Here is a 19668-nt window from a genome sequence, read left to right as displayed (position 1 = left end):
TTACTAAATTGCTGAATAGATTTTTATGAATTGCTTTATTTAAACAAATATATTAACTTAATTTTTGATAAATTTCAGGGACAGTAATGCATGAAATTTTACATGCCCTTGGTTTTTATCATGAACAATCAAGACTAGATAGGGATGACTATGTTACCGTAAATTTTGCAAATATCAGAGATGGTTTTGCAACAAATTTTAAGAAGTATGAAAATGGACAAGCAGATACTTTGGGATTTGGGTATATCTTTTTCCTGGATTTTTATCTTGTAGTTGAAAGTTGAATGGGGTGGGGGGGTGGGGGGTGGGGGTGGGGTGGAGGATAAGTTATTGAGGACCATACTAGTTTTTAGTTTATATATTTCATGGTAAAGTTATGAAAATAAAAAAAACATTTGAAATTCAATAGTAGGTTTAACCCAGGCCTTCTTAATTAGAAAACCCACTCATGTGGAATCTGACATTAGGGCAGTAGTCAAATGATATACTAATTGAAATATAATATATTTTTTAAGATAAGTTTTTATATTGCACTCAAAACATGAAAATTTTTAGTAACCTCTATGATAAAAAAATTAATTATTGATTTATCCACCGTTTAATTTTTAAAAATAAGTTTAAAGTTTTTTTTACAGCTTAATACTTCTTTTTGTTCAAAATGAATTAAATCTTAGAACAAAACAAAATTTTTTGATTGAAATATGTTTCCATCAAGCAGATCTTAAGTAAGTAATTGAGAGATGTTGCCAGTTTCCATGATGCTTTTGGAAGATTTGTTAATACTTTTAATTTGTTGATCAACAGCTCTTTTGCAATAATTATTTAGAAAAACAGTTGCTAGTGTACTTACCATTTGGTTTGCAATTTAAAACATCAAAATACCACACCAATAGACACCATCAATCATCGCAAGAAACACCCAATGCTTTCTATTGACGCTTTATTGATAAAAAAAATTAGGATCTGTTTGTGTTTTGATATCAAGAAAAGATTAGATTCATGTTGTGGAGATATCAAAGAAGGAAAAATTGAAAAAACCTCTGTGAGTTCAAGCAAGAAGTTGGTTGGGCATTTCAACCTTCCATTTAGCCAAATTTAGAACCAGCTTAACAAAATTGTATTTTTCAATGTTGTTTAGGTGTGACACATGCTTTACAAATAGAATCATCTGTTAAAGAATTGGATACTGGTCCAATAACAGTTTACATTGATTGTTAAGATAACAATCATAAGATTGATGATATATCTATATTATCAATCAAGCAAATGCAAACATTTTTTGATTTATGCAAAATAATCCATCTACACAAACAAAAAAGAAATGAAATGTTTTTCACACACAACAATTTTAATTGAAGGTGTTCAACTTTCATGTGGTATTTGACAAGTCTAACTGTCTATCATCTTTGGATTTTGTCAGAAATTTAATAGCAATAACTTTCTCTTATGGATGGTCAGTAAATTTATCATATGGATGGTCAGTAAATTTATCATATGGATGGTTGGAATGCTTGGAGGGTTGGATGGCTGGAAAGCTGCAGTAACAATCAGTAACACAGCAGTGTTTAGGTATTTTGACAACCTCAAAGTGTTAATAAAAATATTTGTCATAAACTTCAATAATAAAAATCATTGTAATAAAATATTCTTAATAAACAACAATGATAAATTATTTATAAAATAATCTCACCTTAGTTGCTTCAGCAATAATGCACTGTTGTAGTGCTAGTTGAAATATTAGTAAAAGTATACTTTGTTAATGATAAACTGTGCCTAAACCTTTTTAACCTTTGAAAATCAAAAGTTATTGACTAAATTTAAACAATTAATATATTTAGAATCACAGAATCAAAAACATGGGAGTCAAAAACTTTTTGAAAACAATAGACTTCTACAGTGACATCACGAGCATTTTTTAAACTTCTGAGTGTGCTTTATAATTTAGAAGGCCTTGGTTTAACTGAAATTGAGAACATTTTATGATGTGGAAAAAAAGTCTTAAGAGAAGGGGAAAAAAAAAGTTTTAAACCCTTTTTATTTTTTAGATATGATTATGGTTCTATAATGCATTACGGAGATAATTTTTTCTCAAAAAATGGCCTAAAAACACTTGAAGTTCGGAGTAAAAATAGTATACGTATTGGTCAAAGGGAGGCTCTCAGTGAAATTGATAAGCAAAAACTAAACAAGTTATATGTAAGTATATATTTTTTTTTAATTTCTTTTTCTTAAATTTAAAAACTATGTAGAAATCTGTTCTCATTTTACTAACTACTATCATTTTATTGTTTTGTTATCCATTTTTTAGTGCTCTCCACAAAACCAAGAAGAATATAAGCGTCTTCAGGAAAAAGGTTTTGCCAGAATGTAAGTTTAGTCTGATTATTTTGCCAGAATGTAAGTTTAGTCTGATTATTTTGAAATTGACTTTTGATGTGTAAAATCCTCTTACACTGCAGCTTTTTTAAAAGTAATATATTTACATGAGTGTGATGATGTTATATGGCTTATGCAGCTTCTTGAGGTGTCTATGATCTTATCTTGTTAGTTAATATTATGATGTTCATTTAAAAGCACTGGTTTTAGTGTGTCTCTTTTTTTTAATTTATAAGCTCAGTATTGTTTCACAATTCAACTTTTAGTATTGTTTAACGACACAAGGCTTAGGTTTCATGATGCAAAGTTGATCAAAAATATATGTGGTGAAGCAATGTTACTTTTCTCATAATATGAAAATTTGCCTTGAGAAATTATGTTGCTGAAAAAAACAAAAAACTTTTTTTAGATGTAAATATTCACTACCTAACATTCGTATAATAAACTAAGTATTTGTTTTCAAGGAATTAGAATGAGTGAAAAATGGTAGTTGGGTTAATGCTTACATGGTAGTTGAGTTGGAATACAATTCACAAATGTTTTCTAATCCAACCACCATGTAAGCACTGAGAAATAACCCAACCACCATGTAAGCACTGAGAAATAACCCAACCACCATGTAAGCACTGAGAAATAAAAAACTGCTCGAAAATATTCTATGATTTTGGAAAATTTCATGGTTACAGCATATTGCTTAAGGAATTTCATGGTTACAGCATATTGCTTAAGGAATTTCATGGTTACAGCATATTGCTTAAGGAATTTCATGGTTACAGCATATTGCTTAAGGAATTTCATGGTTACAGCATATTGCTTAAGGAATTTCATGGTTACAGCATATTGCTTAAGGAATTTCATGGTTACAGCATATTGCTTAAGGAATTTTATATCAGTTCAAAGAATTGGAGGTCTGCTTTTAGAATTCTCGTTAGTCTTGTTATTGTACTTAATATTTTTTCGAGCGTTGACCTCTCATTTTTTATTTCCAGGATGAAGAATGTTTATGCTCCTTACTAGAGATCGAAAATCAGGTTTTATTCGCATACAGTTTTATTCACCTATCATATTATAAACTTAACATATGGCAATATTCACGATTGTTTATGATTTAAATGTGTAATGTTATAAATAAATTATGAATTTATTAGTAATTTTATTTGATAAATCAAATTAAAAATATATTGAAAAATGTCTCGTAATTTAATTTAGCTATAAATGTCTAATTCTCATTTTTGACATTTTTTAATCTAACAGGTGTTTAGATTGTAGGCGAAATGTTTTTCAAAGAAAAGTAAAAACAAACCCTTTAAAATGATTGTAAAGAATTTAGTAACTTTATATAATAATATGTAATAATATTCAATATTACATGATAACATTTAATAATATAGATGATATATAATAATACTTGATTATATATAAAATATGATAGTAATATATAATAATATATGATAATATATAATATTATATAATATTGTATGATAATCTATGATAATAAATTTTTAAAATAGTACAATATAAACAGTAAAAACGCGGTAAAAATGAATATTTTTTCCCGCGTTTTAAAATCGCGCTGTGCAAAAATAAAGATTTTGGAGAGTAGGACAGCATGTGTGACTATGGGTGTCTTTTTGTTACTATGGATATCTTTGTGACGATGATGCTAATGAGACCTAAGTCGAAGTTAAGCAAGTGCACAAGATGGTCCATGAAACTGTTTTTTAAGACGCTGTCTTATGCTTTTAATTAATTTTTTTTTGGTTTAATTTATTTGAGGAAAATTTCATAAATTCACTGACTCCAATAAGAAGATATTTAAGCTTATAGATAATGATAGAAGATATCAAAGCTTATAAGAAGATTTTATAAGCTTTATTGACTAAAATTAAATCTTTAAGTGTGCGTTTATCATTTACATATTTTCAATAGATTGACAGGGTTGATTTAAGAAATTGAATATGCTTGGGAATCGAAGTTACACTTTCAAATGGCATTAAAATCTGTCAATAAAGTAGTTAAATTTAAAAATACAAAAGTGGCAATAAATTTAAAAATACAAAAGTGGCAATAAATTTAAAAATACAAAAGTAGTAACAAATTTAAAAATACAAAAGTAGCAATAAAATTGACGAAATAAGCTCAAAATTTAATTATAACAATGTTAACGAGAAGTGGAATTTCACTTTCTGGTTTTTATTCTCAAATGATTAAAATTTGGTGTAATTGATAGATAATTGCTGGCAAAGAAAGCAATATATAAATCTACCGTTCTACCAGTCATTTTTTTAAAAAGAATCTTAAAAAAGTTTGAGCATTTTTTCTGATATCGCGCACTTTAAGATATTTTCAAAATCATTTTATCTGTAGAATTTCTATTTTTATATGAATGTTTCGTTTCCTAAAAAATTACTTAATAAGCGTCAAAAATAGAAGACCAGTTGAATTTAAGAAAAATCTCTAGAAGTTAGTAAAGCACTTCTCACAAGGATTGCTTGTGGTTGAGGTATTGTAATGTTTAGAATTGCTTGTGGTTGATCGAAACCCACGGGCATTGCTTGTGGTTGATCGAAAGGACTTAAGTTGGGTCTGGTATGCCGTTGAACAAGCAACTGACTGGAAAAGTATATAGAGTTGATTATTGATTCCAACTCCTCGGAGGTCAGTGATCGTTTTTAAAAGATGAATAGAACTTTAGAGTTTGACGTTTGAAGAAGAAATGAAGCTCCGACCTGATAGCGCATTATTTTTTTGTCAACCAAAAGACGTCCCGACAGCCCTGGTGTTCTTTGTGTTTAGTTTTAATTTTCTTTATTTTTAACACGTTTGCTGCCAACTACGAGATAACTTGTATGCCGAAATATGTTATTAGGTATCAGCTATAGGTTAAGTCCTAAAACATTCTTTCGTTATCTACGCCACACACTATTAAAACCGTAGTACATTAATCTTCTTTAAATGTATCTGACGTCGGATTTAAAAAAAAAAAAAAAAAATTTAGCACAGTTTTAAAGATTAATTGTGATTTATAGAGTTTTTAATTACCGACTACGATAAAACTGTAACCATAACTACTATAACTATGCTATAACTAAATGTAACTTGTGTAATTAATAAATCAATTAAAAGTTATCTAGCAACTGATGGTATCTTATACTCAAGTAATCGCTTGTAATCAGTTCAGTAATCAGAATTTGAAAACGAATGTTTGTTAACTTCTTGATTAACCGTGAGTAGTTCAACGCTAAAACATTTTTTTTTTCAACAAACCGCATTAGAAACGACATTCATTTCAATTTCTTGTAAAGATTGTATTATTCTAAGTAATCAGACCAAAATTTTGGACAAATTTTATAAGAAAACAAGATTTAATTTTTCGCATAAATAAAATACATAGTTATACAAATACAAATGATAAGTTATTTTTCGATGTTACCTTCTTTAGCTTTTACCACTCGCCTTAATCTCTCAGAAATCTGATTACATGAAGCACGAATTGTTTCTGGTGAAATTTTGTCCCAACAATGCCTTAATTTAGCTTTCAGCGATGTTACACTTTGGTGAGAGGATGAAAATGTATTGCTTTCTAAAATAATCCAAATAGCTAATTCATTGAATTTAAATCTGGTGAAAAGGGTTGCCATATTGTCCTTGCACCAATCTTGAACAACATTTGCGGCATGAGATATGGCTCCGTCTTGTTGTAGAGTGATGCCAGTCCCTTTAGTTTTCCTACTGATCCAACTCAATTGCTCTCTTAACAATTTCGAGTAAACATGCTGGTTTATTTTTGCCCCTGTTCAATAAAAGGGGTGTTTTTTCATCTGTTGAGGTTATACCTACCCAGACCTCTACATATACTGATTTTTGGCGCTGAAAAGCTATTTACTCATTCACAGTCTTCTTTTCGCTGAGCCAAAATCCTTTTGTTCTGATTATTGTGAATTGTTTACACTGTAAATTATTTCTTATCTTTCCAAAGCACTGGAGATTGCGTGCCATCCTTGAGCTTATACAAAAGACACTTCGCTCTATTCAACCGCTTTGCTTTGGTGGTTTGTGATAGCAGTTGAGCTTTGCTCTTTTTGAATGCTGTAAGTTTTAGATCAATTTGCTGTATGATTTCCATCGTACCACAGCTGACATTTGCTGCTGAAACTGATTTACTAATGCTTCCGTTTGCATTTCTTCTAATTTTTTTCTCTAGTCCTCTTGATAAGACCTGGTGTTCTGTTTTTTTCGATTCGGGTGGTTCTTACTTTTGGAAGAGCAAACCTTGTTTCTCTCAGACGTTTTATAGTTTTATAGACACACATCGGTTATAGTTTTATAGACACACATCGGTTAACACGAAACTTCAAAATCTTAAAAATCTCAGTAGGCGCTTTTCCCGTTTGAATACAGCTCAGAAACGAGTAGAAACTCTTGCCATTGTGAATTATTTTTTATAAACTAGATCTGTAAAACGTATAAAAACATTAAACATGACAATGAAGTTTTATTTAAACACAAAAGTATAAACTCTATAAAAAATTGTCTACACTTGGTCCGACACCCTGTCGTGGGAATTTATTTTCGTCGATCCGGGATGTCTAACTGCGAAAATTTCTGACATTAGAGTATACTATTACCCGTTACAAACATGCGAAACGCACCCTCACAATTAACTTTTCACATGTTACAATCATGGTACAGCAATATTTTGGAAAATTATATAAATACTCCAACTCAATTCAAATTTTTCTCGGTATTTTCCAAAAACTACGTGAAAATCTGATTGAAAAAATAAACTAATAAAACAACTAAAAAGAAAAAAACCAAATGACATTTATAGATAAAAAGTTCCCTTAAAAAATTCGTTTTTACGAAAGATTTTTTTTCCGTTAGAAATCTTTGGATTTTTTCATAGCATCGGCCCCCCTGTGTTTAGTAGGTTTTTGCTACACATTATAACCATTCAAATCACGTTATTGGCAGAATTGTATTGAACAGAGTGGCATTTTGAGTAGGGTTGTATTTAACATTTTTGAACATTGATTTCCTATGAGTTTTTTAAAATTATCATTGGTATTATCTTCTGAGTAGCCATTATTTCTGAGAGTAAGCAACGGTTAGACTTATTAAAATGGTAGTTAAGTGAACACGAGCCACTTTTTTTACTGCAACGTAATAGAAGGTTCAGTTTCTTTTGATTTTAATTCGATTGTCAACTTCCAATTATCAATTTTTTAAATCAAAATTTAATGTTAAATTTTACTTGATTAAAGTCTTTTATTTTAAATACTTTAAACTTAAAAAATTTTAACTTTAAACTTTAAAGATGTGTGGTAAGAACAACAAAACAGAACAAAAATTTATCAATAAAACAATTTGTACGAAAAAAAAAAATACAAAAACTACAATTATTCTAATGAGATAAACTGGATCTTTTTAATTTTAAATTTAAGATATATTTGATCTTATTAACTTTAAGTTTAAACTTACAATTCATAAAGATAATAATATATTCAAAATATAATTTCGCAAGATTTTGTTTTTTTACACGAATTCTGAATATTATGAAGCTAGGTGAATTTTAAAGAAAAGTTTATATAAAAATTAATAGGCTAAAAAAATATATATAAATAGAATAATTTTTTTATACTAATGTTTTTCATAATTTTTTCTCAACTAAGATATCCATTTTCGTCGACTATGATACCAAGTCTGTCAAGTTCTAGGTATTTTTCACGCAGGTACTTCTTCAGTTTTTTAGGACTAAATTCAGCAGGTGGTTTCAGTGGGCTTATGACCTCTTTACTTTCAAAACTGTATTCTATTGTTCCGCTGTATAGGTCATTGTCATAGTGTGGGAAAATGTGAATGTGCGGATCTTCGTCGCCTTCGAGTACATCGCAACCATTTGTTGTATCGCAACAATCTTGGAAACTGTGTGTGTCATCATAATCATCCTGGATATCGGAAGAGTATTTTTCGTCGTACTTCATACATAAGTCACTACTCTGTTCTCTATCAACTCCACGTTTTTTAAACGAAATGATTTCTCTACATATATTATCAATGTGACAAAAAGCCGAGAGCGGAGAAATAACTGCTGCGCTCGCCCACATATGGAGCTGATATAAGCACTTCATAACGTAACCAATGAATGTAGTTCTGTGCGCAAAATAAAATAAAGGTGAACAATTATGTAGATTAATAAAAGTACTTAAAATTAAAATTGATTTTAAAGTTGCTCTATCAAAAAAAGAACTAAAATATAATTAGCTATTTTCTTTTATCATCATCAAAAATTCTTTAAAGTTCATTAAAAAAAAACTTACGCAATAACATTCATAATTACCAAACCAATAATGATAACAAAATCACAGAACAGCAACCAACAGAAAAACTCGAGCAGTTGTGGAGTGCATCTTGTTACATTGAGAAGATCTAAAAATGTAAAAACCACAATTATTTCTTATTTTTTGACTAACATTTCAAGTAATAATTGTAATAGATAAAACATTTGAAACTTTTTGTACCTATTACATACTTGAGTGAATTATATACACATAAATATATATATTTAGCTACTGTTTGAATTTTTGCATCAAATTTTTAACAAGTTTTATGTAGCTTAAGGTACCTTCAGTTATCGAACAGTTTGTTGAATTAGGAGAAGATGATTTTAGTCTGACACCTGTGTTATTCTTTAGAGCCATTTTGTATACATGGTGGCTTGAGCCAAGCATTTTGATTAAAGAAGATTCAACATCTTCTGATTCAATTGTACAGTTTGTATCTGCCAGATCTTTGAAACTATGGTGAGTGGTTGCTTGATAAGATGAAGTGCTGTGCTCTGTGGCATTTGAGGTATTCTTGGCTGCATGGTATACTAAAGAAGGTCAAATGTATTAAGAATTTGAAATTTATTTTCACAGTATACGAACTCGTAGAATACATTTTTGCAAAATACATGCAACCCAGGGTCAATCTTAAAAACATATATTGGGCAACCCGGGACAATAAAACATATTGTGAGGAGGGAAAATTAAATTAAGAACAATGATCGGAAAAGACGTACACAAGATAACTCGTCTAGCCGTCATCTAAATAAATGATAAAACGAAAAGAAGAAAAGTTGAAAACAACTAGGAAAAGACGTAAACAAGAAGACTCATCAACCCATCAAGTAAATAAACGATAAAGAGGAAAGAAGAAAAGTTAAAAACAATGACCGGAAAAAGACGTACACACAGCGACTTATTCAACCTGCCCTTTAATGAATGATGAATAAGTATCGCAATCAAAAAAAACCATAAACTACAAAAGGCTCAAAAAAATAAAGTTGACGGACAGAAGAGAAGACGGAGAGGAAGACGGAGTTTTTAGAAGTAAAAAGAAAGTTGCAAACACAAGTATAAAGAGAAAAAAAAGAAGTAATGGAATGTCACTGGACATGTGCTTCGTAAATTTGTCCGGATATCAGGTTAAGGCTGGCTCTTAGTTTTAGCTGATTTTCAAAATACAGAACTTAGACTAAAAAGTCTAAAAGCTCCAATTTATAAACTTAGAAAGACCAAAAGAAAGTATGATGATATTTTTCTATTTGGCCATCTCTATCGCTAGTTTATGATAACGCTTATTTCGTTTGAGTGATGAACTAGTTTGCCATATACTTTTGGCAGCGCATAGTTTTCAAAATATTCTAACTTTTATAGAAACTAACTTTTTTGTTGTTCTTTTTTATTTATACTCCTATTTTTATGCTCCATTGAGTACTTTGTTGGTCAACTCCTTCATTATTTATTATCCACTTTCTGTAGGCACTTGCGTATTCTTATATCCTGAAGTATACTTCGTATACTAACGGCGATTTATTGATATAAGTATACTAACGTATACTTATATCAATAAATCGCCGATTCTTTTTTTTATAGACATCTTGGTGGTATCGTCAACTACGCTTCCTATTAGACTTGTAAATCCTGTACCGAAGTTACTCTTTCCTACGAGATTTCCATCTATCGATCGAGAATGAAGTGACTAAGAGGTAACTCATTTTTATGAAGAAACGACAAATGAGTCAATAGAGCTTTCTATTAATGTCTTCCTAGATGAGGCCCGTAAATCTTCCTTTCTATACCGTGTTAACGCTTACACTGTTCTCTCCCAGTGTCACTAACCGATCTTGGTTGCTGGCTCTGGTTAAGAGGTAAAAGACATTTTTCATTTTCAAAGCAGATAGAAGTTTATAATTCTTTTTTTTTTTTTTTTTTTTTGCTTTTACATTAATATTAACATAAAGCTACAGCAGTTATCCATTCTGCATTCAAAAAATGAATATTTCTTTCTATTTTTTCCTGAGTATCTTTCTTTATTTCCAATGACGTTCATTACTCTGTTCACTTTCTTCTTTTTTGATTTATTAAACTTTATATTTAATAAACTTTTAGAATCATTTCAACACTTTTCTGATGTTATTTTAGCTGCCATTCTTTTTGATACATAATTTTTCATGCAGGCTGGAAGCAATTAAATCAATATTAATAAAACTTAAAATAAAATTTAAGTAAATCTTATCTTAATTATATATTTACTTGGAAAAATAACCGGAAGCTTTAAGTGATTGGTATTGCTTAGAAAATAAAGCAATTAAAGATGTATTGGATCTTATTTACTTCTCAAACGAAAATTTCAAAAACATCCTCAACCAAAATGAGAGGTAGCGAAAATTTTTTTTCTCGTTAGTTGTTTAACAACTGACAGGGCATGCTGTAAAAAAATGCTAGCAAGATGGCATTTAGTTAGCATTTACTATCTGTTAAGTCATTTCTTTTCTTTTGCTAGAGACTTTTTTGTTTGAGAACTCCTTAAGGTATTGCATTATTTAGAACATCGTTTTACCATACAGATTTTTAAATTACTGTTTGCCAAGACCTGTTTTTGTAATATTCTTACGTTATTATTGAGTCATGGATATACATATATATACCTTTTTTATGAAGTGTGGGATCTTTGTTGCTTGGATTTTCCAAATATAAAATGAATGCTATCAAAATCGGAAAAGAGTAAACAGAGTACATATTTATTAATACTAATAATCAACAACAGTTTACATAAGCCACTGAGCTCTAAAATCTGAAAGTGTCGTAAAAGCTGTTGCAATATGAAGTCAATGCACTGCAAGATAATAAAAATTTAATGTATTTATTAACAATTGATTAAAGTTGCACAATTAACTCCCCTGAAATATTAATTATTACATACATTCTGAATTATAAGCTTTTGCATACACTCTGGGTTAAAGTTATAAAACTTTTGTGTGAACTTAAAAATGAAAATTTGATGACAACTGTTACATTAGTGAAGTCAATACACCGTAAAATAAGAAAAAACTTACTACTAACTTACACGCATAACTTACTACTAACTTATGATTACACGCATGCAGCTTAAAAATAATACTTATAAATATAAAATTATAGTTATAATAGTAATAATCAAAAGAGTGCTTTTGATTTTGATTTGATGAGTTTTTCTCGATTTTTTTAGTTACTGTCATGGGCGCCCGCATCTTTAATTAAAGCTAACTACCACGTATAAAAATATTGATGTATCCTAATGCTAAGATGCCCATGTCCTCAAAAGCCATTCTCCAACTGTGTGTTAAAATCAAAAGAGTTTCTTTAAAAAGTGAAACCCTGATGCTATGCATCGTAGTGATGAACAAGAAATCTAAGGGTTCTTAAACCTTTAAAACAAATTGTAATGTTAGATTGCGCATTTTTACACGAAAGTCCCAAAACTGTTTTTAAAACAAAGCTATGCATGAACCTACTTAAAACATCTCCTTAAGGAGTAGGGGGTTGTAGCAAACTCAAGGTTTACTAGGCTATCGTGTAGTGGTTTTGTTACTACAAAATTGAACGAAGAAACAACGTGAAACTTTGTTTCGGCCAGTACTTGTGTTAATACTTTAATTTTTCGCAAAAAAATTAAAAAAAGAAACTGTTTTTTGAATTTAAAGAAGAAAAACAAAATCAGCTTTTAATATCTAAGCACTCAGTACTTTAACAGATGTCATCAAAGATTTTTAAGGTAAATTTATTTATACGATACATCGAACATTCATAACTTTATGGTATAAAACTAATTTTTTTTTACATATATCCCTTTAAAGTTATAGATCTTAAGAATTATTCTAAAGTTGATTTTAGACCAAAAGTAGTTTACTTTATAATTGTAGTTCTAGAAATGAAAAAACTTTTACTTTTTATTTGGACGTTTTGCCGTTTATAACAAAACTGTTGTGCTACAACTTTGACGTCAAAGTTGTCATAGTCTTTGAGAATTTTAATGAAAAAGATCTAATAGAATTAAAAGTCTTTGATTCATTCAATCAAAATAAAAGATCTGATGAAGATCATTTGTCTTTTACTTGCTGTAGATGTCATAATCTCTAACCACTTTATAAAAGTTTCGTATTATTTGTGTTATAATCATTTGCATTTGATTTACAACAAATAAAAACTGACTTTATTTTATATAAAATGAGTTCAATTAATAATGATTTTAGAAATATTTTTAACTCTCTTAAAAACAACATTGATGAGTTTAGTAAAGAGGAGTTATAAGAAATTTGTTATATCATGGAATCTAACAAACATTTACTGCCGTCTAAAGGGAAAGAATTTAACGCTGATGCAGTGGAGTAAATTTTTGATACTTTGGAAAGAAAAAAAAAGTGTCATTACGCAAACAGTACCCCAAGCGAATTCAATGATATGTACCACCACCATCGGTAACTCGACATTTGAGCTACTAAACAGTTCTTTAAGCCTGACACAGTCAGCACAAATCTAAGGGGCGGGTCTTCTTTAAACAAAAAAAAGAATCCTGTTCGAGTTGCAACTATCGAAGATCCAATTCTAAAGTTCCAAGGTGTAGAACATGTAGATCTTTTATTAAGGTCACGCATGTGTCACGCAAGTGTCTACCCTTGATTATTTCCAATTTTGAAAGCAGTATGCAGCTTGGATTAGCAAAAGCGACGACACAGAAGCTTGCAATTACATCACTAGAGGTAACCGCCATCACAAAAAGGAAATGTAAATATTCTGAGACATTTATAATAGATATTAAGATTAATGTATTTAAATTCGAGGTTTTATGACTATTGTTTGTCAGAAAATGAGGAGTTAAGAGACATAGAACTTCGAATGAAACCTAATGAGTTAGAAACTATCAAGAAAACAGTATTAAGACAGAATAATAAACTTCGTACAGATATTGATATATTTTTCAATCGCTTAAGCAATGCCGTTGATGTTAATAAAATGGGTGCGTTGAAATATTTTATTTCACATAATGTAAATTCCAATCGATTGCAACCATTAAAGTTAATGGAAATGCTCAGTGATTGGTTATTTTATATTAACCCAAAAAAAAAAGGTATTATTCCTGAAGGTAAATCTGACGGAAGTATATCTGACGTAGGTAAATCTGACGTAGTAAATCTTTATTTACTAATCTACTAAGATCACCTTCGCACCCTTTTGAGGTGTCCTACTAAATCCATCCAATTTTTTATTTCAGTCTTGAAGATACAAAATACTTATAAATAAATTATTATATAGATGTGATGAGTTTATATTTGAAAATATTTTTTTTGTTAAAGCAGTTAAAAAAGCTTTTTGAAGGTTTTAATTGTGGACAAATGTTAAATACAAAGATCAAATAAAAAGTTAGACGGAAGACCATCCAATCGATGAATGGTGAAAGCCTTAAATGGTATCCTGCAGAATACAAACCTTTTAAGAATAGAGCATATGTTATATATGGGAATTAATATTAGATGTATTTACACATGATTAATTGTCTATTTTAGCTAGTTCACAAAACGAAATGCTTAAGTTTACATTATACATGTAAACGAAAAAAAGACGTATATATTGATTTAAGTGTATTTAAAGATTTTGAATTAATTTACAACTTTTGTTTTTTATTAAGCGGTTCCTCTTCCTCTTTAGACATCGTAACTGTCACGGGTTTAATAAATATTATTTGTAGAAAGAGAACCTTTCATTTTATAACCACACCAGTTAACATATCCCCACCATATCTGTTTGCTTTGATTGCAAATTGTTGAGGTGGTAATAGTCCGCTGGTAAAATTAACTTCATAGATGAGGCATGCCTGTTTTAGCACAACAGTCGTGACTCTTCTATGAGCTGCATTTAGGTTTTAAAATAAGAACTGAAAAAGAAAAGCTTTGTGTAAAATAAAGTTCAGATCAAAATGGAGTCTCATTATTGACCAAAGTAAGCTTTGTTAACAGCAATGACCACAATTGAAAGAAACAAAATGGTCACAATTGAAAGAAACAAAATGATCACAATTGAAAGAAACAAAATGGTCACAATTGAAAGAAACAAAATGACCACAATTGAAAGAAACAAAATGGTCACAATTGAAAGAAACAAAATGGTCACAATTGAAAGAAACAAAATGACCACAATTGAAAGAAACAAAATGGTCACAACTGAAAGAAAATATACTTCGAGAATTACTCAATACTCTGTGAAATCTTTGGAAAGTCTAAACAATAAAAATCCGAAAATCAAGAAAAATCCAAAATGCAAGGTACCACACAACACAAACATCAGGAACTAATACTATGAAAGATCAGATGCACTAACTTTGATGAAATTGGATATCTCAAGTGCTTTTCGTATAAAACAGGAATTGTAAAGGAAGAGCTCTGAAGCCTCCTGAAGACACAAAGTTAGAAATTTAAATTGTGAAAAGCATTTAACAGTTTTTTTGTTGCGCGCATTAAAAATCCATAACACGCTCAATAACATAAGCGTGCATTTATTAATACAATCTAGTAATTTGTGTATCAAAAAATTTAGAAAAAAAACTTTTAGTTTAATTTTAGTTAAAAAAAGGTTAAGTCTCTTAAAGTGCGTTTGAACACGTACATGGGCGTTTTACGAGTATTTAGTGCTTTTGAAAATGACTTAAAGTTCTAAATTTGAACCTATAGACCAAACTAGATTTTAAAAATTTATAAAAAGTCATATATTGCAAAAAATAATATATATAATGAAAAAATTTTAAAAGGTTGTTTTCTTGACTTGCATCGTGACTAACAACATTAAAACGTGAAAATTTGAAATTGAAATTTTTAAAAGTAGAATATTTAAGCCAGGTCATATTCGAAAAGCCAGACCATACTCGAAAGATAAAGCTTAAGATTTCGGCACTTTAAACTACAATTTTTTTATTTGCTTAAAATGAACTTTGCTGTAACAAAACATAAGAACATAACAAGATTATAATAACTTTGAGAACCAAGTTACTTATGCACAAACCACTTAAGCAAAATCCTTTCCAATAACTCTCCTTGGAGTGAATTTCTGCTCGACGTCGAAAAATGACTTTTCAGATTTGGAACCTGGAAGTGTCTTAAAAGAGCGGAGATAAAAACAACAGTCAAACCATTTGCAAGGTTCAGAATGTTTACTGATAAAATGCCCAAAATGACTGCGCTTGCTCAGTAATCTTTCGATTTTATGTAGTAGTGAGTTGATAGCAGAATAAAACGACTGACTTTTCTCCTGTTTTTAAGTACTGAGTGAAAAAATAAAAAAGGTATAAATTAAGCAAAACTAAATATGCTTCAAGTCCAACTATATTAAACTTTTAACTCTAAGACAAAACACATTCCTCTTCCTTGGGAGAATTGATTGAAAGATTTTGATTGTATTAAGCTTTTTAGAATCTCTCTGAAACAGACATTTCTTCAGAGACAAATTAAATAAAAATGTTTATTCTGCAAAATATTTCATCATACATGCCCATTGTTTTTTTGTTTTTTTTTTTCATATTTTGCCTTTCTGGTTAACCCTCCTTCGTACTTTTTAGGATGACTAATTAAATCATCGTAAAAGCTGTTTTGAGTAAATGTCTACCAGCTTGAATAAGGAGCTTTCATTTTCATCTGTTAAAGACGTCATTTTACTCGGAGATCTTCTGAGTTGCCCACCTTTGTCAGAGCTTAGAGGCGAAGGAGGAACGCCGCGTCTTGTTTTAAATCGATTTACAGCGTAAAGGAAGTTACTCTAGTAAGAAAAAAAAAACAAAAAAAAAAACAAAAAAAAAAACGATGGTAAATTATTATTTACATGATTAGCAACATATTTTATTAGTAACTTTTTTGTATGTATTTATAACGAAATTTGTAAATGTGTTTATACGGGAAAAAAAAAAGGTTAAGAGCTAGTTTTAAGATATTAAATAGATTTATGTTTAAAGGTTAAAGTAGAAAATATTTAATAAAATTGGATAAAACTAAACTCTCAGAGATGGACCAAACCCTACTGAAGTAGAGAAAGTGGAAAAGAAACACACACACACACACACACACATACACATACAACAACAACAACAACAACAACTTGTGTGTGGGTAAAAAAATCTTGTTGTTAAAGGATAACTTTATTTAATCCGCAACCTTATAAAAATTATTACCAATTCCGTTCCAAGTTCTCTTCTCAAAAAGTGTTTGCTTCGCTCATCCACACTAGGTTTTCGTAAGTAACAAGAGGCCTGAGATAAAATCACTACGAGTGAGTTGTCAATGATATACCAAAGCAAGGATCTAAAAAAAAGGGGAAATTTTAAAGCCTTCAAACATTCTCGTGAAAAAAAACGGTCCTCGTGATAAAAAATAAACCACACTTCTTATATAGAATAACTTCTCTACTTTCTCCGCTCTTCGTCAACAGCAAGGAGCGCAGACGATTGATCTTTCTCCGGAGTTTGATCTGAATTTACTTGCACTAGCTATGTAAAAAATCAATACCAACTGAAGGTAATAACAATAAAAAATAGAGAAATAAATAATTTAACAAATAAACAGATAAAACAGTAAAACTAAAAAAATAAGCTTACAAATAAGATCAAATATAACTAATGACAAATAAACTATTCCATACTTTTTGCATAAGCTTAATCGAAGTATTCAAACACGCCAGTAGTGTTCCGAAAGAAGCAATACTATCTAATGATGGGGAACTAATGCTTATATCAACAAGAGGTGAAAAACCTGCAATATCCATACCCTAAGCAAATAAATTTGTAAGGCGTATGTATTGATAAATATACTTTATCTGCATTGTAAGATCTAAAGAGCAATCATTTAGATAAATAATATTTAACTTATACCTCATCAAGTACGCATTCAATAACATTTGGAGTCAAGCATCTCATCACAGATATACAGTTACTCACTATATTAATCAACCTAAGAATGCACATTATAATAACATATCAAACAACAGTATACATACATACATACATACATACATACATACATACATACATACATACATACATACATACATACATACATACATACATACATACATAAGTCATGAATTCAACAGCTACCTGGTTTGCAATACTGTAAAACTTGGAGAGTATTTTTCATCACATTCTGTAGGCACAAATGATCGTAAATGGTCATTACGCAAGGGTACTGGGCTTGCCATCTTACCATGAGTATGCATATTTTCCATTAATTTGCTCTTTAAAAAAATGCACATAATAATAATGACATCAACCAATAATTACAACATAAACTAAAATAATAATAGAAATAGTAGTAATAATAATTTAACAATACAACATAAATAATAATAATATTAGAAGCAATAACAAAAACATTAACACAATAATAACAATAAAAGTCATACAAGACAACTCATCATTATCTTATACAGACTTAAATGAATCTCTCTTTTTTATCCCTCAATTAAATAAACTTTCAGTTAAGTATTAAGATAATTTTGATAAAAAAAAACCCTTACATTTAGTAGATGATTTATAAGCTTTGGTCTTGAGAGTAATGCAACAGATAGCTGACAAGCTTGTACAACCCCAAACTAGATAAAACTCCAAAATAAATGCACACGCATAAAAAAACAACAAATACCTTTTTCTAGAAAAAAATTCATTGAAACAAAAAGCACAAACCTTAAAAGTATTGAACACATCATTTAAAGCAAAAGCCACTTGTGCTTGATAGTGAGATAGCTCATAGAGAAACATAGTAGTTTGCTCAGTAATGAGTAAGTGGTCATCAAAATTTATTTGTGTTAAAATGTCTAAGCTCTAAATTGAAACAGAAAAGCATAAAATGCAAATTTTTAAATAAAAAAAGTAAACCAATACAATAACTCTTGAATAATATTGCTTGATAATATACATCATAATAACTCATGATAATATAAAACTCTTACATTAAATAGGATTTCTTTGTGACCACCAAGAAAATCAATTGCAGATTGAAGAAAAGAAAATTTCAGAAATTTGAGTATAAATGACATTATTGAAATACATGTTGACCAACTTTTATAAAATCCGCTGTGATTTCTATTAGTCTAAACATTTGTACAGAAAAAACTTGGGAAATACTTTCAATAATCAGACTAAGACTTGGCAGGTCATTGCTTAATACAACAACAAACAAGACATTCTTTAAGTCACAAAATTTCTAACAGGTCATACAAAGTGGCAAAAAGTTTTATTTTATAAGAAAGGTAGAGGCAATTTGTATATTTACCTCAAGACCATTGAACAAATTTTTGATACTTAAACAGAGAAATGTGCCAATATTATTTGCTCCTAAGTGTCTTGCACCCTAAAGAGATATAAAAATAAACATAGATCTTCTCTGTATATTTGCATTTTCTATTGAAATTAAAACTTTTGCTCACATTCTCTGTTTGGGCCATGGTAAAAAGTAGCATAAGAGCTGCTTCAACAAGGTCCAAGTCTAAAGTCTAAATATAAACCAGGCAAAACTAAAATGCTGTTATTGTCATTACATTTGAATTATAATTAATGTAAATGGAAATTAACCTAACAACATACATACATACATACATACATACATACATACATACATACATACATACATACATACATATTTTTGCACTTAACAAATACATATTTTTTCTTACCACAGAAAAATGTAACAAAAATTGTATAATACAGTTAATCGAAACTTGACAAAAATATAAAAATAATAAATAAAATAATAAATATAATCATGTCACCAATAATTTCAGTTGTATTAAATCTTCAAGGGCTTGAACAGTACTACACTCAGACAAAATCACTAGAGAGGATGAAATATCAGTAGATCTTAGCATGGCTTCATTGAGCAGCAGCAGTATGCAGTGAGAGAGACCCTAAAAATACTTTAATAATTTAAATTGTTTCAACAAAAAAATCTTTACA

At 29.5% G+C, this 19668-nt stretch overlaps 3 protein-coding genes across 7 annotated transcripts in view; 1 reads left to right on the top strand and 2 right to left on the bottom strand.

Annotated features, from left to right (window-relative positions):
- Positions 1 to 3565, top strand: part of LOC149880108 (hatching enzyme 1.2-like) — a 35123-nt gene extending 31558 nt beyond the window's left edge. For both annotated transcript variants that reach the window (XM_090070177.1, XM_090070176.1), the window contains exons 8-11: positions 79 to 241; positions 2046 to 2196; positions 2309 to 2367; positions 3366 to 3565. In XM_090070177.1, coding sequence (XP_089926303.1) covers positions 79 to 241; positions 2046 to 2196; positions 2309 to 2367; positions 3366 to 3393 — 401 coding nt within the window. In that variant the 3' untranslated portion in view covers positions 3394 to 3565. The remainder of the gene's footprint in view (positions 1 to 78; positions 242 to 2045; positions 2197 to 2308; positions 2368 to 3365) is intronic.
- Positions 3566 to 7909: 4344 nt separating this feature from the next.
- Positions 7910 to 11544, bottom strand: LOC149880107 (uncharacterized). The gene is made up of 4 exons (XM_090070174.1): positions 11351 to 11544; positions 9002 to 9250; positions 8697 to 8805; positions 7910 to 8529 (listed from the first exon to the last, which is right to left on the bottom strand). The coding sequence occupies exons 1-4, from the start codon at positions 11439 to 11441 to the stop codon at positions 8040 to 8042; spliced, it is 939 nt and encodes a 312-aa protein (XP_089926300.1). The 5' UTR covers positions 11442 to 11544; the 3' UTR covers positions 7910 to 8039.
- Positions 11545 to 15617: 4073 nt separating this feature from the next.
- LOC145194930 (nucleoporin NUP188-like) overlaps positions 15618 to 19668 on the bottom strand; it is a 32394-nt gene continuing 28343 nt past the window's right edge. For 2 of the 4 annotated variants that reach the window (XR_016446139.1, XR_016446140.1), the window contains exons 33-44: positions 19485 to 19619; positions 19143 to 19208; positions 18989 to 19066; positions 18666 to 18806; positions 18400 to 18537; positions 18234 to 18308; positions 17815 to 17951; positions 17590 to 17668; positions 17361 to 17486; positions 17104 to 17208; positions 16894 to 17023; positions 15618 to 16484 (exon numbers count right to left, since the gene is read on the bottom strand). Coding sequence is in view for 2 of the 4 variants with exons in the window: in XM_090070107.1 (XP_089926233.1) it covers positions 16302 to 16484; positions 16894 to 17023; positions 17129 to 17208; positions 17361 to 17486; positions 17590 to 17668; positions 17815 to 17951; positions 18234 to 18308; positions 18400 to 18537; positions 18666 to 18806; positions 18989 to 19066; positions 19143 to 19208; positions 19485 to 19619 (1368 nt within the window). In the remaining 2 variants the exon portion in view is untranslated. The remainder of the gene's footprint in view (positions 16485 to 16893; positions 17024 to 17103; positions 17209 to 17360; positions 17487 to 17589; positions 17669 to 17814; positions 17952 to 18233; positions 18309 to 18399; positions 18538 to 18665; positions 18807 to 18988; positions 19067 to 19142; positions 19209 to 19484; positions 19620 to 19668) is intronic. The other 2 variants (XM_090070107.1, XM_090070108.1) reach the window with 1 other exon arrangement.

Source organism: Hydra viridissima, unplaced genomic scaffold (assembly GCF_058129835.1).
Source record: "Hydra viridissima isolate aposymbiotic clone 2 unplaced genomic scaffold, HvirCarnegie_v1 scaffold_13, whole genome shotgun sequence".
NCBI classification, from domain to species: Eukaryota; Metazoa; Cnidaria; class Hydrozoa; order Anthoathecata; family Hydridae; genus Hydra; species Hydra viridissima.
Note: the sequence above shows the minus strand (reverse complement) of the source record. Positions and strands in the feature narration are given on the sequence as shown.